This window comes from Ostrinia furnacalis, unplaced genomic scaffold (assembly GCF_004193835.3).
Source record: "Ostrinia furnacalis isolate ACB-3 unplaced genomic scaffold, ASM419383v2 OfSCF2157, whole genome shotgun sequence".
Taxonomy (NCBI): Eukaryota; Metazoa; Arthropoda; class Insecta; order Lepidoptera; family Crambidae; genus Ostrinia; species Ostrinia furnacalis.
Window position 1 is genome coordinate 229,231 of NW_021132396.1, and position 22,728 is coordinate 251,958.

At 36.8% G+C, this 22,728-nt stretch overlaps 3 protein-coding genes across 3 annotated transcripts in view; 2 read left to right on the forward strand and 1 right to left on the reverse strand.

Annotated features, from left to right (window-relative positions):
* LOC114354739 (paired mesoderm homeobox protein 2B) overlaps nt 1-4,364 on the forward strand; it is a 30,922-nt gene extending 26,558 nt beyond the window's left edge. The window contains exons 2-3 of the mRNA XM_028307282.1: nt 2,950-3,146; nt 4,347-4,364. Of these exons, the coding sequence (XP_028163083.1) occupies nt 2,950-3,146; nt 4,347-4,364 (215 nt within the window). The remainder of the gene's footprint in view (nt 1-2,949; nt 3,147-4,346) is intronic.
* Nucleotides 4,365-15,389: 11,025 nt separating this feature from the next.
* Nucleotides 15,390-18,872, forward strand: LOC114354740 (decaprenyl-diphosphate synthase subunit 2). Its single transcript, XM_028307283.1, has 6 exons — nt 15,390-15,412; nt 16,430-16,637; nt 17,017-17,139; nt 17,550-17,733; nt 17,988-18,143; nt 18,309-18,872. The coding sequence occupies exons 1-6, from the start codon at nt 15,390-15,392 to the stop codon at nt 18,866-18,868; spliced, it is 1,254 nt and encodes a 417-aa protein (XP_028163084.1). The 3' UTR covers nt 18,869-18,872.
* Nucleotides 18,873-19,499: 627 nt separating this feature from the next.
* LOC114354762 (decaprenyl-diphosphate synthase subunit 2) lies at nt 19,500-22,435 on the reverse strand. Its single transcript, XM_028307311.1, has 2 exons — nt 22,058-22,435; nt 19,500-21,260 (listed from the first exon to the last, which is right to left on the reverse strand). Exons 1-2 carry the CDS (start codon nt 22,295-22,297, stop codon nt 20,292-20,294), a joined length of 1,209 nt encoding a protein of 402 aa, XP_028163112.1. The 5' UTR covers nt 22,298-22,435; the 3' UTR covers nt 19,500-20,291.
* Nucleotides 22,436-22,728: the final 293 nt, after the last annotated feature.

Genomic DNA, 22,728 nt, shown 5'->3' on the forward strand with positions numbered 1-22,728 from the left:
AAAAGCTCTTATTCTGACCTATAAAACTAACTTACTTTAAATAAAGCTCCCGGAATTTTAAACATTATAATGGCATAATTATCTGAAACCTAGACATTATAATTCCGATTAAAATACGTCTTACATTTTTGAGAACAAGTTCAGTTAATTAAGTTTTATAATCTAACCTTCATCTGTTTTAAGGTTTCTTGAAAGTCCCGAAACATTCCAATTCCTCCGCTAAATTACGACCTAACTTAAAGTTAGATCAGTCCTGTTTACTTCAAGTGATATAAGATATCCGGGGAATTTATCAGCTAGACAGATGACCCCGTTTCTTGGTAGTTGTGAACCGCCATTTTGTGGTGGTTTTGCTAAACCCCGGGGTTTAGGAATCCAGAAAATTTCAATCAATCTTTGATCTTCATATAGTCTCACAACTAAGCAAAAGTTATATTAGTTACTACTCCCATTACATAAATAGATATAGAGCACACTCTACCACTACATAATTCACGTAAGAAAGAAAAAGGCACAATTTAGGCGGTCTTATCGCTACAAAGCGATCTCTTCCAGTCTACATAATGACGAAAATCAAAATTAATTAAGGCTGAGTTGCACCAACTAACTTTAACCGTACCTAACTATAACGAAAACCGATGTTTTTTTGTATAGAGCTTGAGACAGCTTTTTGACGTTTGTTAAAGTTAAAGTGAGATGGTGCAACTCAGCCTAAGAATGGTAGAATAACTTTCAAACTGAGCGTTCAAATAATTTTTGGCGAAAAAATAAGAATAGGTTTTTATGTTATGGGAAATTAAGATCCCATGACATAAAATGTGTTGCCAGTGTTGACATATGGATCCGAAACGTGGTCGCTTACTATGGGCCTCATAAGAAGGCTCAAGGTCACCCAAAGGGCGATGGAGCGGGTTATGCTCGGAGTTTCCCTGCGTGATCGAATCAGAAATGAGGAGATCCGTAGGAGAACCAAAGTAACCGACATAGCNAAAATCAAAAATTAACAACATCTTAAAATCGAAATCAAAAACATCTTAAAATCGAAAGCCAAAAATTAAAGCAATCGTTTATGATGATAGAGGAATGATGGCACCTTAAATTCGATGTTACTCGCGCAGTAAAAATTTGAATATGCATATGATTATATGTTTTAAAATGTTTGTAACCTAGAATCATTTGAACTCCTATCCAACGTTAGACTCTTCAAGATTACCTGATTACGAAGATGTGATGAGATGATCATAACATGTTGACTCCTCATAACCAATCATAATTACCTACATAAGTCGAACTTGGAAATACCATCAAGGTATCAGGGTTATAGAAATAAATAAGAAGCATAAAAAAATTAACATCAAACATTTACTTTGCCCAATAAAAATATAAAACCACATTTTATTGTAATCTGGCAATAAAAAGAGCGCTCACGTAGCAGCTACGGCGTAGCGCTACACGCTACGATCGATACGCACAGCGCACGCCGGGCGACATCCGTAGCTACGACTACGAGGCTTTCTACGAGGCCAACCATGGACTTACAAAACTCCCATGCAAGAATCTGATGTTATTTAATTCGTGTTATTTTTTCACAAAAAAAATATCTCATCACTAAATTGTCTGGGGTATAAAATTAATGTATTCGTACACATTGCATGGAAAAAAACCTAATTTACTTACAAACAAATCTAATATAGATAATAATTATAAAATACGAAACCAGCAACAGCTTCCACACATTCATCCATTATATAGTAAGCCATCTCAAAGAATTCAATAAATAATAATTAACACTAAATAGCCCGGAAAGATAAACACTGCCTTGCTCTCGGAGTAACCCACTAGCTCCGATAGTAAGTGCAAACCGATAGCACTTTAACAAAAAAAAAAATAAGATAATAATCAATGTTAGAACTTTCATTTTATTAAGTGAATCGAGATACAAATTAAACTACTTTACGTAATAAATAACTTAGATCATAAAGGGTCTTCAACGTTGTTAATGATGTTAAGAAATCACACCTATTTGATAAATCATTAGATTCTAAATTATAACTTTTTCTATAATGTACGATTGTAATCGCTGGAAAAGTGAACCGTTAACCGCGACAGGAAAAGCGTTGTACCCAAACAAGTATGTACTTGTATCGTAGGTATATTCCGCCGAGGGCTGCTCCTCGCGAGGGGAGACAAAAATGGCCGACCCAGTGCACACAACTTTGTTTTCATTCAACATTGTACTCTGAAAGTAATATTTTTAGTTGGTCGTCGGTTATTAAGTTCTTTATTTCATGTTTTCGACTTGAGTTTAATAAGATTGTTCATGTTATTTTAGTAAAAACATATTCTATGTACTAGACTGGTTTTAGCTAATGTCTAAAAATTGGGTATAATGTGTCACCCAGAGCCAGACAAAGAAAATGAAATTCAATTTTAGCTGAATATACTTGGCTGAGTTAGACAGTACTTAGACTGGGTTGCACCATCTTACTTTAACTTTAACAAATGTCAAAAATCTGTGAAACTCCATACAAAAAGCATCGGTTATCGTTATGGTTATGGTTAAAGTTAGGTGGTGCAACTCAGCCTTAGTATTAGTTTATAATTTTTTCAGAAAGGAGTATGTTTGAAAAGCATTATGTCATATCATATAATTTATAAATAGTAATTTATTTAACAATCTAAGATCATGATAGATTCACATTTTTTTATAATAATATTTTTTATATAGCGTGGCATAAATACGACCTACTTGAAAAGGATTTATGAAATCCTCGTATTAAATAATCATAAGTGAACAAATTAAGACAATATGAGGTAACCTTCATTTCAGTACATTTAATTATTTGGTTTTGTATTTCACTCTAGTCTGAGCTAGAGCTAGTAACCTAGGAAATTTTCATCTTAAAACCTTTTTCAATAGCTGTCGCTAAAATCATCTTTTTTCTACAGCTGGCCTTCCCTACAAAGTATACGGCAGCCACGAAGGCTCGCTGACGGAGAAACGAAAACAAAGACGAATCCGGACCACGTTCACGTCAGCTCAGCTGAAGGAGCTGGAGCGAGCCTTCCAGGAGACGCACTACCCAGACATCTACACGAGGGAAGAAATCGCCATGAAAATAGACCTCACTGAAGCGAGGGTACAGGTAAGACTGTAAAGCTAAAACTTCATATCGAAATCAGATGCTCCTTTCCAAAAAATAAAGCAGAATTGCTTGAGGATAACGTTGCGCTGGCTCAGTTAACAGGAGTTGAAAAGAGTTGGTACATTTACAAAAAAGGAAAACTATGATTTTTCTCTTAAAACGACTGATGAGGATTAAAATCGTGACCTTTCTTCACAATCCTTTAATTATTTTCAAAGTTTAAAGTAAAATTTGATTTGATGTGGCTTTATTTGAGGCGTAATCAGAAAGATGGTATTATTAATTAAAAAGTTTTATAGTGGATAGTTTATTGTAAACTAGATTTTTATAAATCTACGTAAGTTTATAATACAAAGCTATTACGGTAACTACCTACCTATTATTAACCCTTTTCGAATTTCAGCTTAGAATTTTCTCAGATCTTAAAAGCAATCTACTTAGATTGCATGCATATTATTATATTTTCATGTAGAGCCTACCTACAGATTTTTTCACCAATCACGCTCCTTACGGGGACGTTCATACACAAAAATACCCGTAAGGTGTTATTTTCGTCAGTACTAGGGTGAAAAAAAGAATGTAGCTTTCCCGCACCGTCCGTCACATTTCCACAGTCCAATTAGCGTCCAGTAATTCGGCGTCGGCTGACGGCTGCCTACATAAAAAAAGCTAGCAGACATTTCGCGGTTAGCTCTAGTTAATTTCATAATAAGCGCTCATTTTTATGTGAGTCGGTGCGAGAGTCGTGTGCGCCCTGAATGTTTAATGCAATCCAGAGCCATGCGAGCCGCCGCAGTATCTGATCACGTAGCGTGCAGCGGCGACCGGTGACTCCGCGACCTTATATCATATTCTGGGAGATGACGCCCTCGGCGAAACCGACGCTCTTATTGTTTCGAATGGAACAAACTTATGCCGACATTATCTTCTATTTTCGTTTACGGGACGTATATTTCAAAGCTTGTATCGGGACATTTGTTTAGTGTGATATTATCTTAGAATTTATGTGTCGTAGTTCCGATTATAGCAGAGAATACAATATGTATTATCTTTGAATGTGTTTCGAAGACATTCATTGTGAAAATACCTACATTATGAATTCAATACCCGTTTAATGTTTATACACTGACCTATAACAACAAGTTATGCAATAATGACGTTATTGACTTTTGATTTCAAACGTGTGCACTGGCATTACAGATTGTGAGGCTACTGTGACAAAGAAATGACTCTACCTCACATTACTGTTTATTTGGTAAACATATAAAGCTTTCTGTAGCTTTGTACATATAGCGGCACCCCAGCGCAAGCGCTCATTACGTTAAAAAGTGTATTGGAATGGCGATGGCGCGGGGACCGCCCGCCATAAATATCGCGCGCGGTCGCGTAACTCACGCTCGCGCGACTCCTGATAATTAAAACTCGTTGCGAAATACAAATTCGCGTATTACAATTAAAACCGGAGCGTCCCGTGGATAGCTATCAGCTATATTTATTGCTGTAAATACAACGTAAACGTAATTGTTATCTGACGAAATTGAACTACGAATGTTTCGAATTGGCACGCGATCCGAAAATTGATGATGCTCTTTTGAAAGTATCAATGATCTTTTAATCTATTCAAATGTATGGTATTTAGTAAGCAGTGACTAATTGGGGATTTAAAACCGTCAAGCCCTGTAAACTCTTTTATCTTAGCCGTGAACACATTGTTAGTAGAGACCATTTACATAATTAGGTACTTCGCATTGTTTTTCTGACGCTATAAAACTTTACACGTTCATTGACTTTCTGTTTGAGAACGAAAGTATAATCATACTTTTTGGTTTGGAAAAGTATTAAAAGATCATATTGAAATTAACTTTTATAAAAGTACTGAAATATCAAACCGCTGTGAGCACAGCTACATAAACGTAATTGAATGTAAGTACGCACCCGTTAGGCACCGGGAGGGACCGGCCACACTCGCCTTTCAATTATTAATATTCATTCCCCAAATTTCGCTTTGCATTCCGATGGCAAATTTTCCTTTTAGTCAACGCCTGAAATGAATTTTACAACGCAGCTTACGCTTGTTATAATATTTAAAACACAAATTTTCATTTCATGGAGTTTTTGTACTTCATCTCCTTTGAAGAATGTATTGCTGTCAAGTGTTAAAATGGTACTTATTTCGAGCTCGTTAATTAAATACAGTTCAAATGGTCTTTATTGATACCTACTCGTGATTTGTTAAAATTTTACTATCTTCTCTAAATTGAGTAGAGCTTTTGATTACCTATGGAATTAATTTGTCGGCCGTTTGGTGTAGTGGTTCAGAACGGACTACTATGCCGAGAGGTCCCGGGTTCGATTCCCGGCCGGGCAAAAATTGAAATGATGAATTTTAATTTCTGTGACGGGTCTGGGTGTTTTCTATGTATAATATATATGTATTTACAAAAAAAAAGTATATAAGTATGTTTATCCCGTCGTCTAGTACCTATAGTACAAGCTTTGCTTATAGGACTAGAGGCGCAGTGTAAAATGTCCAAGGATATTTATTAATTTCATCAAGTACTTACGAAGGTATAATTTACGGATGAATCGAATCACAAAAACACCGACATCAATCGGCCATAATTCACACAGAAAATTGATTGGGCGAAGTTTGACGAGGTCCACCAATTTATACACGAGCTTAATCAACAAAAATTTACTTTACAAAAGAATAAACATAAAAGGTACGTGTCCTAATTCAACACGGGAATCCTGCTCAAATTCATCAGAGGCGGCGAGCAAACAGCGCTCGGAGCCGTAAGCGCTGAACAAACGCACCATTTTCAGCGAACCAGCCGCTGCCTTCACAAAAAGTCCACCTGCTCGGCCAGAACAAAAGGAATCACTTGAAAAATGACCAGCTGCTTTTTAATACACAGCGTATTTTTTCTGGCCCACGTTGTCATAGGGATAGGGCAATTTAATCCATCAAGCACCGTACCATCCAAGCCGATAAATTCTGTATCACAGACCATTTTGGTTTTATTGTTATCCCTGTGCGGCGAGAGAGATTAGTTCTAGAAAATTGAAAAAATAAACACTTTACCATTGGACAACTAGAACCTGTAACTACATAGTTAGCGCGATTAGTTAGAATTATTAAACTGTTATTCAGTAATTTTGTACGTTGTTCGTATTTAAAGAAGACCTATGTGTGTTATTTTTAAAAAGACATTTTAGCGTGTGCATCTATCTCTACCTGTTTTGAAATTGTGATTTGTGGCTAACATTCCACGACGATAATGTTGTGCCAGAAAAACAAACGTGTTTTTCAGCTTTTCCTATTATAAATTCAGAAATATCACATTAGATACACCCATGCAGTTATATCACAGTACGAAGATCATTCGTAAACACTGATTGAACTTTAATCAGAAACCAATAACATGAGTGTGCCCGACGGCGTAGGAACGGACAGTCTCATTGTTATTGCAACAAGTGCGGCGGTCGCGTATGATGGGACACGTGACGTCGGCGCCGGGACCGGCCAATAAAGATTGACACGCCGGCCCGAGAGGCGAGCAAAATGTCAATCCGGCTAGATCTTACATCTTGCGCCGATCGCCGGGGGATCGTCTGAATTATGCCTCCATTCATATTGCAAGCTGGCTGTTTTGGCTGTAGAGCGTTCCTCTATTAGTGAAGGTAGCGAGATTATTTACACAAAAGAGACAGTTGCGAACATAACTTTCTAATATTGTAAACTAAGTTACAACTCCGATCTATTTATAATGGTTTTGATAGGACAAAATATAACCCTGTGCATAGCTCGTTGTATGAAAGAAAGAAAGAAGAATGAAAAAATCTTTGACTCGATAACATCCTACCTACATAAAACCGATATTGGAATTTTCACTTTAAGGGTAATTATACCCTGTGTAATGTTTGTTAATTAATTAAAAAGTACAGGTAACATAAGAAAGTTCAGAAATTAGAATTGTTTTATTCCGTACGATTTATTTTTGAAAATGTCGATCACTAACAATCTTTCGAAATCAAATAATCGTAACATGTCTGCAATAAAACAAACAACGAGATAAAATCGCCACTATCCAAACAGGGTAATAGCGCGTCGTGGTGTGATTAATTTCAACCCTCGAGTGGCGCAGGTGGCCGGCACGCGGCGGCACGCGGCCTGCGCACGCGCCGATCAGACGCGTCAATGTGCATCTCGATGGCAAATGAGCAGTGAAAACACACATTATCTTTTCGATTTCTACAATCACTTGTTTGGCAAACCGTACTATTGTTATTCTATTATGGTTAGCACATTTTGTAAGTGAAAGCATAAAATCTGTGCTCTACAAAAAGCATACATAGTAGAAATCATTTCAGAAAATTGACCAGAAACTATGTCAAGATACTTTTTAAGGATAATAATTATTTCGGTTAAGGATGATATTTAATTACCAAGTTAGGTATTATTTTGGGACAAGTAGGTAACCAAGATCAATTTGTAGTAGAGATTTTGACTCTACAATCGAAAAACGTCCACATGAACAAGGCCTTGCATTGACAAACCTAAGAAGTTAGAATTTTAGTCTAAATATAAAAATATTTTTTTATCAAAATAAAGTTAGACAACATTTAATCTCCCAATCTGAATCTCATATCCCCAGATGTTACGGTAACGAGTCACAGCGATCCATTCGGCCAGCGTGTCCAACGACGGCCACAATGGTCTCTAATTGAAACAATAACGTCGAAGTAATGGAACGGTTAGCGCGGGCCTGTTAATCGCGTTGATTGCGACCGTTCACGGCGCTGGAGGATTAAGTAATCACTTAGCGCGGGTCGCTCCGACCCGCCGGCGATCGCAGGGTTATCATCGAAATCATCCGCCATTTTTGGTTGTTCTCGGAATATTGTTATTTAGTTTAATTTTACTGATTAATTAATTAATGATAGAGCTTTTAAGTTAAAGACGAAAAGTTAAGGGAGGTGTTACCAAACATATTTTTTTATGCATAACAAGGCAGTTATTTGACCACAATCGCATCTGATGTATACTATTTATATTATTGCATTCTCGTGTTAATTTAATCATGTTCAATGTAAGCTCTTTCAATTTTCAACAATCATTTATGTTTAACATATTTCAGTAGTAAGGAATTTCTGGAAAATCATCATGTACACTTTATACCTACTTGAGCTACATCACGTTTCAGTACCACCTATATTTTTATTGTAAAATAACCCGTATTACAACTACATAAAGTCCCTGTGTTTGAAGTATCCACTCGAATTATTTCAGGACGAAACAAACTATTTAACGAGGTCAATACAGTTTTGTTTCTCATGTCTCCAATCTAAGCGTGTCAGTGAAATTCGATACAGCGCCATCAAGGTCGATAACACCGGACAAGCATGTCGCATCGCGTGGGAGCCGCGCGCGCGCAGTGTCGCCGCGTCCCACGGGACACGCTAGATCCGACGATCGTTTTCACGATTAGCCTTGATCAAACTTTCACACGTAATGCTTTTTCTATTCTGAAAATATACCATTCATATTTATCTGCATTTTGTGTCTGTCGCCTATAGACACGGGAGTACTAGACACGCTAGATCCGACGACTATTTTCACGATTAGCTTTGAATATTGATTAAAATTATCTATTTTAAAAGCATACTTTCATTCATATCTTTTCGTATAGTTGCTATCGTCTGTCGGAAAAGTAGAGTGCATTGGAAGCTTTTCTACTATTTTTAACTTCAGATGTGAATCACCTGATTTCACATCTTGAGCACTGTTTTAGTTTATTTAAGAGCTAAAAAAGTGTCGATATGACTCAATTGGATTACGAGTCCACTAAAGTAGTTTTTTTCTCCAAAAGTGATTTTCAGTGTATCTGGGAATCAAATCTTATTTTGTAACCACTAAAATACCGATGCGTTGCGTTGGAACTGAGAGAGTTACTTTTTAGAATTTTTGACAAACAATTCAAGTGAATAAAACTCATACCTACTAATAATATTTGAAATGTGACACAATTACCAAAATTGCATAGCATCTCCGAGTCCTATCAGACATTATTTTTGCATGAAGCACCATTCTTCTTCTTTAGCTATTCACGATAAAGAAGTGCAAATCGTAGCAAGCACTTAAAGTGATTAAAAAGTGGCGCGAGGCTCATCGTGGGGGATGCTGTGTGTAAGGCGCTTAGAGAATCTTTGAAAATAATAATATCACTATGACAAAAACACTTGGAGGAGAAATCGGACGAATGGCAATAGCCATTAATTTTTACGTGTGAGAACTCACTGCTCAATTTTTCTCACATTAACAGGTCCCAAGTCCCAAGGTAACTTGCCCTCCCAATATAAACAATTACAAATCCCAGAACGAGTGAATGGTATAATTTTCTGTCTCTATCTCGTTGCTAGTATTATAATAGCTCGGTCCCTTTCGCTGACACCCTTTGAGCGCGGAACTCCTGCGCAATTATTTTTCATTTAGCTCGCTACTTGTTGTGCGGTCTCGCGGGACGCGCGGAATCAAGTGCAGCTATCGTCCCTTTGAGATGGAACTACAATTTGAATGTGAGAAAATTGTTCTAGTGTCGGGGATAGTTTGGTGCCTTGGGATTTGTAATTTGGATATTCGCACGGTTTCGCACAGCAGTTTTTGGAGCCATTAATGATGTTGCTTTCTAGTTTGTGATACAAAGTTATCAATGCTTTCAGTAAGGATGAAAAAAGTTATTTATTTTCTTTACGATTATATGATCAGAAAGGAGATACCTATATTAATATTTGGGTACTTCTCNTCTAATCGCCTTAAGCACAAACCGTCCTTTTAGGAACGTAAAATAAGTGAAGGGGATCTTTAATTAATAGAATTAAACCTCTCGATTTCTGAACAACCAGGATAGTAATTATGGCCGACGATTAAACCCTTCGTAACCACTATATTCGCCCTAATAATTGCAGCTGGCAACACTGCCTTTCGGGAAAGAACTTTTTTTATTGATAAGTATTGAAATAAGATGGACCAAATAAAAAGAGAGGCCATAAGTAAACAGTCAAGTGGGCGTAGAGGCGTAATGTATCTTAATCAGTGTGTACCTTTTTATAGAACATAATTTAAAATACATTTTTAGATTTGGCCAGTTGGAAGTTCTAATTTGGAAAATTGCATTCCACTCCCAGATGTGCTTCAAATATTATACTAGAGAAAGGTACTCTACGAAATGCTCTTTTTATGAGAGAACCACTTACGTTAAGGTTTTCTCTACTACCTACTTCCTACCTAGGTCATATTACCATTATTCCTACCTTGGATTCATATTTCATACCCATCACGCGCTATCATGTTTCATCTCCATTGTTTTTACATTAGGATCTATATTTATAAAAGCGAAAGGTCACTGATTGACTGACTCACCACTCACTCATCACCAAATCCCAGAAACAACAAGTGCGAGGAGTCTCAAATTTTGCATTCCTTTTAGAACGTAGGTGCTCACTAAGAACGGATTTTACGAAAGTCCACCCCATAATTCCAAGCTATTTTAATAGAGACTGCAGTGTGCAGGTGGCTTTTAACCCCTCTACAGCGAGTCAAAGCAAGGCATACCTGTCCCTGCATTCCTCATATCTTGCAAGCTACAATAAAGCTTAATGGCTTCCAATTCTTTCGTAATACGCATATCATTATGTGCAGCGTCTTGATAACTTCTGCCATGCGAGGTTTACTTATGCTCAGAAGACGCGAGGTTTTGTTGTTGTGGCCAGCCGTTGTGTGATGAGTGAGACTTTTTTTTGTATGGCGACAGCTCTGTAAGGTTTTTCACCAAGGTTTTTGTTGATTTTTACACACACTATAGTGACTATAGATGGAAAAAAGTTGTCATTCTTTCAGCCATCCACTGCTGAACAATTCCCCCAATGATTTCTAGATTGGTAGCGGATTGTATCCAGCGTCCTCCTTACAACCTTTATGAGTTAATCTGTCCACCATGAGGGTGCGCTTATAAATTAAGGATTTTAATTTGCAAGAATATCGTTTTTTAATATACATATGAAGACATGTTATAATAAACTTATGGATAACTAATGATCACGTTGAAATATTTATGATTCATAGTCTTTAAAAAACCACAATAATAGACCTGATAAGGAATCGGAGCTGTATATTTAATGTAAAAATGTAGTCTGTAATGCTCACTCAACACAACTACTGCGACACAGGCCTGCGAGCCTAGTGCAGTGCTGTGGTTTATTACATCACAGGAAATGATATTTGTGAATAAAGATTATTTGGGTACTTCTCATTTTCACTCAAATTTGATGGTCACACAATAATAGTTCATAAACGGTATAAGTTAGAACAATAACTTTGAAATCAGATGATAAAATATCTATTTAGCTACATACAAAATAAATTTTATCGTAATAGAAGCGAAAATAATATGAAAAAATCACATGAAACGATAAAGAACGGGGTGATTTTTCGCGTTCTCATCGTGTCACACCTTCGGTTGCAATGAAACATTTGGTTACTGCATTCACAATTTTCATTCAATTTGTGTGTAGCATATACTAAAATCATCGTAATTAAATATACTTTCCACACAATAGTCAAAAAAATATCTTCTTATAATTATTTTGAGTAATAGTGGTTTCATGTGTTCCTTGACAATTGATTTGGCTTAGAAAAAAGTTATATGAAAACGTAGAATTCCTTTAAAATTGCGATTAATTGACTCACGAAATAGCGTACATATTATTTTTCGGGTGTCCCCTATTTCGTGACACTACCGATTCAAGGATATTATGGATAACATTTTGATGCTTGGTTTTTAAATAATTATTTATGATAATTTAAATGTAAGTTATGAAACAAATAATGCATTTATTTAAGTTTCTCATGACCTAAATTCGGTATATGTTTCGTTCACTAGAATTTATATGACACGAGTTTGAAGTTCACATATATGACCAATTTTAAGATAAATTAGCATAAGTAGCACCAGCATAATTTTGGTTTTATTTCGATTTGTTTTATTCATCTTTGTTTATTTGTATTGTATATGGGATAGATAATAGTTAATTGACACATTTTGACAATAATCCATGAATTTTACTTGGGGAATTTGGAATAATCAGTATCACGAAACAAGGAACCGTATTATTGTTACTTTTTTCCAAGTTCGTGATATATAAATGTACGGTGTTAGGTACTTTTATGACACACACCATGAAAGAAATCGACATATTTTTTAGTTTTTAATACTTACCTACCTAAGAAATTAATTAATTACTTACTTTTTATTATGAGTCATTGGCGTATCTGGGGTTATTTTTAGGGGGGGGGCTACCCTCACTTGAAACAGCTCAGCTCCAGGGGTGGGATTATGCGGAGAAGGGGGGGGGGGTAAGTGCCCCCACATTTCTAATGGTTAATATAAATATTTTCACATATCGCTAGAAATAACAAATCTCAATTTTATGGGTAACAGGGGGGGGGGGTAAGTTCCCCCCCCTACATTTCTAATGGTTATATAAATATTTTCACATATTGTTAGAATTAACAAATCAAAATATTATACTAGACACATTATTTCTTATGAATATTTTAGGTAAGTAATATCGTCAATTTCACATAATTATTTTATTCGAAATTTTTATTATCGTTTTTAAATTTATTAAACCCTTAATCATTCTTAAAATATCCTAACTGTATGCATAAAACCTTATTCCGAAATAGGGGACATGAGTTCACGAACTTAGAAACAGAGCAAAATTTTGTCACGAAACAGGATCCAAACAAGAGGTCCGCAGAACAATTAATATAAAAAAAAGTTCTAACTATATAACTATAAATTATGTATTTAACTTACTGTCAAAAGACCAAAGTTTAGCATACAAAAGCTTTCATACTGATATCATGCTTGGTTATTTTTAAATAAAATGTTAAAGTCGTAAGAGCCTTAATATACCGAAGTAGGGGGCACTTACCTTATCCATAGACATACCGTCCCTTGCTTGAACAATATTTTCTACCTCTAAAATTTAAACAATTTAATTGAAACTTAGGCCATTGAACACTTAACATGTTAGACTTATTTGTGTAGTATTCGACTTGAACCGTTAAATTCAAATTTAAGGATAATTCATAAAAAAACTAAAATTTTCGTCACCTTCGTGGCATCACCTTCGTGGTACTTTATACATGAAGGTGATTTTAGGCCACGAAAGTGATTTCTTGCTTTGGTTTATTTTAAAATATAGTGACTGGTGTTTATGTTATTACAATATTTTAATAACTAATAAATTATACGTGGTAAGTAGAGTTCAGTACATCACTAAAAAAATAAGGGCCTCGTATTTTTGTTGTCTGTCTGTCTGTATGACTATATGTATGTCTGTATATGTGACTGTGTATCTGTTTGTAAGATAAAGAAGAACGGTCATCTGTGACCCAGGCCCGACAGAAACGAGACATACCTCAGTTTTTTTGTCATGTCTTAATTAGTTAAATTATATATTTTTTATATTCGAAATCTATGTATCACACCAAAATATTACCCTTTGTTTTTGTTCAGGCGTTATACAAAAACTAATACAAAATGCCTATTTATCACTAAAATAGGTAAATGTATGTACCTAAATGTCTATTACAGCTGCTATTGAATGTATCTAGGTGACCTGGAGATACAGCCTCATGGTTTCATAAATGTTTTATTTAAGTGTTTATATCACATTTTACGTGCAAATGAACATCGCATAGATAGAATAGACAATCGCTTCTTGTCCCCTTCTCCCCTCAACCCCTCTTCTGTACCGACCATGGTACCGACGCGTCGAGATACTAACAAGTCAACTCTTATATCTTAAAAATAATTGATTCAAATATGTACATTGTACATAATATCTTAGTTCATAGCAACAACAATAATTTTGTAATATTTTTATTTTTCGGCTATAAAAATAAATGAATGTAACAAATACAGATTTTGTGTTTTTACTTAAAATTCAAAACTTGGTAGCGACCCCTAAATGTCTTTTAAAAAATTAAAAAAAAAATTGAAAGACTTTCATATGGTATATATTCAAATTACGTGGTGCCCCGCAAAATATAAGAAAAAATTTTTTTCGTAGGAATAAGGACCACCCTACTATTTATATTATGTTATTGCTATTTATCGATGAAAATAAAACATAATATTATGTTTTATAAACACTTAAGAGTCATTTACAGTAATAAAGTTTGAAAAAATTATTGCTGTGAAGTACAGAATCACTTTCGTGGCATCAAAAAATTCAAAACGTTAAAGCTTCCAAACGAGACTCACTATTTGACTGATTTACTGAGAATACAATCTTCACATCAAGCGCTACAATTTTTGTTTACAAAATGTTGAAATAAGTTAGAAATAAAATTCGCCACGAAGGTGACGATGAGAACCGTGGCGATGAGAAATACCCATTTATTATTTATTTATTTATTAAATCACCACTAATGGTCCTAATTTATACTCCGGCTCACTAAAACTATTGTCACTCGAGTGCTAGCCCACGTTTTTAATTCCGCAGCGGCCATTATTATGACGTACACGCGCAGATTATCGTAACTCCTGCGCACCGCAGCGATGACTGGATCCTAATTTAGCGGGCTAGAGTAGCTGGAGGTCGGCAGTCCATCATGCGCGTGGAGGGTCCAAGGTTTAGTTGGATTTTTATCGTTAGCAGTCTAAATACATACAAGGTTTAGTTGGATTTTTATCGTTAGCAGTCTAAAAACAAACACGAAGAAAATTACTCATTGGATTTTCATGTTGTTCTCAAGTTTCAAGTAGAGCTGGACAGAGTTCATGCGGAAGGTGTTTTGTTAATTGGTTAGGGTTTTTTGTAAATTGAAAATTGGTTGAAGATGTCGGAAAAAAGGATAGGAAGGAATGAATAATATTAAGGTAGTGTAAAATTCAAACTATAAGTAGGTATCTAGTTACCTATTACGCTCTGCTAGTGCAGTCAGCGCGGATCGCTAGTTAATTTAAAAAAAGTAAAAACCAAGACACTGACCGGACCAATTTTTTTCTACTATGGTAGAGCACGCGGTAATCTTGTAAAAAAGGTTTGCGTGCATTTTAGGGTTAAATCAACGAGTCGTTTTGAAGTTTTTATAAATTTTTTTTGTGCCATATATTTGACAAATGGTGACAAAAGGTGAACATTTTTCTCTGATCTATCGTCAGAAGAATGACAGTGCCACTGTCACAATAGTGAGTTTAAAATTTTATTTAAATTGTAATAATGACCGCAATGAAAGTTCTAAATTCTCATTGTTTTAAACCCACCCATCTTGCCCGAAATTGTTTCTTGTTTCCCACAAGTGGGGTCAGAAAGTTAAGCAATAGTCCACATGTTATAAATCGACTGGTTGTTCAGGATCAAGCGTCACCGAGTGCTAAGAGACAAGAAAGGTAAGGTATGCACTGTAAGGCCTAAATTTATAAGGTAGAGCTATTGTTAAGGACCTGTTACTTAAATCTACTTAAAATACCTAGGTCCTAAAAATACAAAATTATTCATGTACCTAAATGTGTAGCCATCTTCACCCGATACCTATTACCTCAAGATTATTAGATTACTTACCTCTCAACTCAACCGACGAAACCGAACAATGCTGTTAAGATTGTTGTAAATGGCAACAGACATTTAAGTAAAATAGTGGTAACTAAGCTAGCCAGGCGGACTTGGAACAAGACCTACGAACCGAGAAAAAAATTGGCCTCCGGAATTCGAGACAGATTCGGATTCGAACCCATAACCTCTGAGCCTGAGACAAGTCCGAGAAAATATTTAGCTCCTGGGATTCGAACCTAATAACGTCTGGGGATTTGTCTCAGACAAGTTGTCACCCAAAGGGCGATAGAGCGGGCTATGCTCGGAGTTTCCCTGCGTGATCGAATCAGAAATGAGGAGATCCGCAGGAGAACCAAAGTAACCGACATAGCTTACATAATTGCTAAAATAAAGTGGCAGTGGGCGGGGCACATATTAGCTCGTAGAGACGATGGCCGTTGGGGCAGGAAAGTTCTCGAGTAGCGACCACGGGCTGGAAGACGTAGCGTGGACAAGCCTCCTACTAGGTGGACCGACGATCTGGTAAAGGTCGCGGGAAGAGCCTGGATGCGGGCAGCGCAGGACAGTTCATTGTGGAAAACCTTGGGGGAGGCCTTTGTCCAGCAGTGGACGTCATTTGGCTGAAACGAAGTGGTCTTCCCATGGTTTCACAGCGCCAATTTTGTTTCAACTTCAAGTGATAACGTGTTCAGATGCCGCCACTACTCCGACTGGAGCCTCGGCATAAGCCGGCTGGAGCAGGACTGGCGCGACGTGGTCTCCGAGGCCGAGCAGATCGTGGGCTACCCCACCTCCTTCCTCAACCTCCGGTGGCTGTTCAACGATGAGATCGCTAACACTGCCATACATTTGAGGAAGCTTGTGAGTTTGTTATTTAACTCAAAACTAGTAGATTAAGTAAGCTATGTCAGTTTTTGTTAAAAACGTCCCGGCGTCGCGTTGTGGAGAGTAGACCACAGCGCGGCGAATCACGATGAAAAAGGCGGGCGTAGTGGATGGAGACCACGAGTTGCTTGCTAAGTCTAAGTATAGAATCTTGCTCAATGAACTGATGAACCCAAGATGATAAGCTGGCAGGCCTGGCAGCTTAGTGCCATATATGGCTGGATGAAAGAGTTTGCTCATTGGCGCTTCAAGTATTAGTCTGCTAGTACCTATTTACTGACGTATGATGATGATGAATGCTCTTGAATTCTTAATACTTTAATCTTGCTTAAGGAAGTTTAATAACTTTTTATAGGTGGGCACAAATCACCCTCTACTGAAATCGGCGAAGAACCTCCTCATCGGTTCCAAAAGCAATCTTCAGTCGGTAGGGCTGATCGTGCTACTCGTGTCAAAAGCTGCGAGCTTCAATCCTCAGGTAACACTGTAGTATACTTACTACAATACAACAACAATGTGATATTTGCGTATTTTTATCAGGACCCTAACGCAAATTACTAATAGGTATACCTACCTACTCCACCTAATACTTCGTAAGCGATGTAAGCAAGCATGCTCTGTCTTATATTCTCATCATCATTGACCATCAAAGCATTATTTAAAGAGGTCAGATGCAGACTCAGTTACAAGAAAAAAGATATCCTATTCCAATTGCCATAATTATTGTATTCATGACCTGTAGGCCTATAGGATGCACGCCATGATAAACGTTTATCGATTTTACGTGATAAGCCCATACATTTGACGTCAGCTGCTCTCTCAGTAACTAAATTTTTGATTCGGGCGAGACTTCAGTGGGTAAATAATTAAATATCTTCAAACTTTTAGGACTTCACTCGGGATCAGTACGACTCCGGAGTGCTGCACTCTCAGAGGGCGGTGGCGGAGATCGTGGAGATGAAGCGGACAGGCCACATGATCCATAAGACCATGGTCAACCTGCAGGACAAGCAGAAACACGGGGACAAGTACAACGACCTTCTTTATGGGAACAAGATTGTGCTTTTAACTGGTATGTAACCTTGTGACGGGAATAATCAGCTTAGAACGGTGAAGGGGTCGGACTGGCCGACTCGTTATCCGAAGAACAGCGGAGTTCGCTGGCGCTCGACTATTGTGGTGAGCCCACTGACACAAGCATATTTAGCTTAGTACGAGGGGCTAACGGGTCTATTAGTAATTTGTACAGAAACAAATTATTAAAACTAAAAAAAATTTAATAAGCGTGATTTTTGAATTCTTATTGGCAATTTATAACTTTTACAGGAGATTATCTTCTAGCAACATGCTTACAAAATCTTGGAGGACTTCGAAATAATGCGGTGACAGAACTGATCTCTACTGGCCTTCGGGACCTCGTTGAAGGAGACTTTTTTGGAGAACACGATCCGTTGAATAACCCTCTTCCAACGATGCCTAAAGGTAAAATGTTTTTTCATCTTAAAATGAATTTCCAACGATTTCTTTATAATCCTCTTTGTTTCTTCATTGCTAAAGATCGCTACTATTGATGACGTGACCCCATCTGTTTCAATAGAAGGCCAAAGGCTGTAGCTGCATGACCTTAGTGTCAAAATTACATTTCAGGTAATAATAATGACTCCGGCCGCTACGACTGGGAGACAGAAGATAACCTAAAGAAACTTGGATCCAACGATTTCTTAGGCCAGGGCAAAGATGAGTGGAAGCTGCGAACTATGCTGGCCTCTGGAAGCATACTCGGAAAAGGCTGCCAAGGAGCTATGAAACTGGCCAACCGTGGAGAGCAGATGGAAAGAGATGCATACATCCTTGGAGGCCATTTAGCCCTGATCTGGCAGTTATATCTTGATGTAAAAGACTTCTTCACGCACCCGTATTCGTACTCCTTGGTTGGGGCTCCAGTTATGCTGGCTATGTGGGAGTATCCAACAGTTTACGGGTATCTTCTGGAACACAAATTGGAGGGCAAACCGATGGACTATAAACAGCTGTATTACGCCGTTCGAGGGACGAGGGCTATCGAGTATTTGTCGCTGTTCTTGGACGAAGAGTTGGAAGCCATATTGAGGTACAGCGACAGGTTTCCAGTGGACGACGCGAGACAAGCGCTGCAGAAGATGGCTACGACAATACACGCAGAGGCTTTGCAGTACATGGAGAAGTAATAAAGGGAGGTATTTATGAAAGTTTTGTTTTCTTATTTGTTGTTGTACAGCACATCATCTTTAATCGTTCGATTTAAAGAGGTTCCCACCAAAACTTCGTTTTCGTTATAAGTAACTTTAAATTAACTTGCTGCCGTTGAGTGTGGTCATCTCGAATGAATTTCCTCACTTTAAATAAAAGCAATATTAAAATACCTGCTTGTAGATTCGACCTCCGTGATGGGACAAAATATGGCGCGCATTTCCGCGCGGGAAATGAACGCGGGTGCAGCTGTCAAAATGTCAACGCGTTCAGAAATTGGGTCGATGCGTATCAGCGTTCATTGATGATATAAATTAATTAAATTTAAAATAATTTCGCAACGACACAATCATGTGTGATGGAAAAATGCACTTTAAAATGTATGCTTTGGGTCTAGAATTGGGAGCATTTAAAATTCCTACTTAACCACGATTTAATTTAATTAATTTTTAGATGATAATATCATTAACATGCAACTTTCAGAGAACTTTTACTTTCTTAGTTTAAAATACATTTTGATGCCTAAGATAACAGTATATTAATGAATACTCATCAATTAACAAAAAATAAAAGTCCCATACCTAAATAAACAATTAAAAACTTTATTCTTATTATCACATAACATAGTTAAAATGTATATTTACTAAAAACAATAATAAACGATTCCTTTCAGAGGTATCTAATCATTTTCACTGGTACCTTCTAGGTACCTACCGTCTGTAACAATTCGAATACGAATAAATGCTCTATTTAACACATATAAAATACATAAGACACATAAAGACAATCATAACTAAGGAAGGGCATTCGACTTACAGTGCTTTAAAATGGAGCGACTTTTTAGCTTAGGGCAGTCTTAAGGCAGGCACTAAAAACTTGTAGTCGTAGTATCCATCCATACCTTCGACGATTTGTGAATCTGTATTAGGCGAATATTCGCGCGTTTATTTTTTTTGGAATCTAATATCATTCTATCGCCGATTTACATAAAACGTTAGATCACGTTAGAGCTGTTACTGTCTTGTACTAACGCTTATTTCGCGAATTATTGTTTACAACAGTATTTATCACCATTTAACAGAGGTCATGTAATGTTTGTACCTTATGCCATTATTAATTAATTATTACCAGGCCAGAGTGGACAATTACCAGGCTAGATAGTTAGAAACCCTACTTGTAGTGGGTACTCAACAATATATTTCTAACATAACTAAAATAATATAGGATGCAAATTAATAATACTGTAAAATGAAATATAGGAACCTGAATTTTCGAGTTTTTAAATTGTTATAAAAAGCCAGTTTATTTATAAAATTAATGAAGTCCTTCACAACTGACGAACAAAAATGGATTTACAAATAACTTAAAAGTATCTAAGTGTACTGCTTATTATAATTTCTACTACAACGTCTTTATTAACCTCTTTATTGTATCAATAACTTCACTGTCACCGAACATTTCTATGTAACTGGCAGCTTTATTTGAGTTCTTTAGATACAGCAATTTAGTCCGTTCAACTGCATCAGTTTTAAAAATATCAAATTTTAATTTTTCTAAATCTATGCTAGTTATATTTTGTTTACCTTTTGCTATTGTATCGTACAAATTGGGGTTATCATTTAGAGCGAACAAGACTGGTGCACTTACTAAGGAATATGATTTATTGCTTTCTGATGTCAGCTTTTGCAATTCACTGGCCGCTTGCCACGCTAAACACAAATGAGAGCCGAAAAGATAAGCTTTTTCTTGCTCTTCCAAGGTCTGGCCGGCCAGTAACACAGTACCTTGACACCCTCGGCCGAAGAGTGACCCTCCGTTGTACATAGTCCGTAACGTCCACTCTCTTATTGGAGAGCCGAGAGTTCTTGTAACATCTAACGGCAAAGTATCACTACATATTTGGAAATCATCCACTTCACTCCTTATAGGCTTGCCAGGTAGTGGCATATTTTGAGAATCTCTATCGCCGAAGAACTCCCCTTCACTTATGTCCCGTAATGCTGTTGATATTAAATACGAGAGGTCTTGATTTTTTAGTCTGGCCAACATCCCATTGGCAGTGACAAGCAAATAGTCACCAATTAGTATTGCTATTTTATTAGCGAACATAGTTGTGTCGATATTCTTGTCTCTGTCTTCAATGGGTACGTTTAGAAGGCCTCGATGAATGTAGTGGCCTGTGCGTATCATTTCGGTCAGTTCGGCCAGTATTCTTTGGTTCTCTGAGATGGAGTCCTGTTTTAACGTTGAGTAGCCAGGGTTGACTGCTTTGGATAGCAGCAGGATGACGAGCCCCCACGGTTGGAGGTTGTTGTGCTCATTGTATAGGACCGTCTTTGCTGTCTTTATGATTGGATGGTCGGTGTCCACCTAGAAACAAGTATGATTTAATTTTTATGAGGAAAATGAGTTAGTTGCAAAGTCATTTTGTCCACTCAATTCATCATTCAAAAGTATTTGAATAATGCATTGTGTTTACATGACAGTACAAATGACTAGTTTGAAATTAAAATTCATAAGAATATTAATTTCAAGTACAATACAAAATGAAATATTTGTAAGGTCACAACGAGTACATCAAGGTTACTAGCGAACATACTTGTAACACAAAAAATATTCTAATAAATAACTTGAAAAAATCGAACTGCGTAGAAGGGAATTGAACCCACGACCTTCCACTGGCTGCTCTTCCAACTGAGCTACTTAGACACTGGATGAACCCGTTCTTTTCTTATTTATTAATTAAAAACAGTGTATAAAATTTGTAACTTTTTAAATACATAAAATCTTAAGTAGGTACTTATCCGGTGTATAAATTGTGGAATGATTTAGCAAAACAAGTGAATGTCTAACTCAAAGGCTATTCTTAGTTATTAAAAATATGTATTTAACACTCAACAAGTGGATGTTAGTTTTCGTACAAGAACTAATCAAAGTTGCAACATCGACTTTTGCTATGACGTAAATATTTTTTGTTGAATCAGGAAATAACCTTTGCATGGTCAGTGGTCAATTATCACATGGAATGTTACATAACACGTTTGCATCACGAATATGAACAAAATAACAATAAAACAAGCTTCAGGAAATTGGAAATGAGATCAAAAACGCTTCCTAAAGAACATTAAAGACTAAAATCAAGAATAATGAACCAAAACATAACTCACAACTTTCCGTAAGTGCATCGCTAAATTGGCGAATTCGTCGCTCAACAACCATCGCAGGTTCATAAAAGAGGTTGGGTATCCCACTATCTTCTCTGCTTGCCTTATAACTTTGCTCCACTGAGCTAGGGGAGGCCGAAATACGAAATCTTCTTGGGTTAGGTTTGTCAAGGTATGTTCCAAGCGAATTTGCGGTGATACTAGCGCTGTACGCCTCAAATAGCGCATTAGTGTGTAAGACATGATGGCGATTAATATAATAAATTAAATTCAAGACACTACTGTATTCAAAACTTCAAGGAAAATTGTAAAATTGATAAACACATCGCGAAGTTACACACTTTGCTCGTGGTGGTTATGTCACATTGTTTTGACGTATCTTGGCTGCGTTCGGAAACTGGTGGCGGTCTACACCATGAAGCTACAGATAACATGGGTCTACACGCCTGACTTGCTACTAAAAATAAACTGTGACTTATTATTTTATCAAACAGCAGATATTATTCAAATAAATATATTAACTTCTTAACACATAATTTAATTACATTACATTTTAAATAATAAATACTGTTGCGCGGCGAGCAGTTAATAATAATTTGGAATGGAAAGATTCTGAACGAATTCCATCGAAGCGCGCGCTCGATGCGATTTGAATTTCTTTTCGAATACTTTTA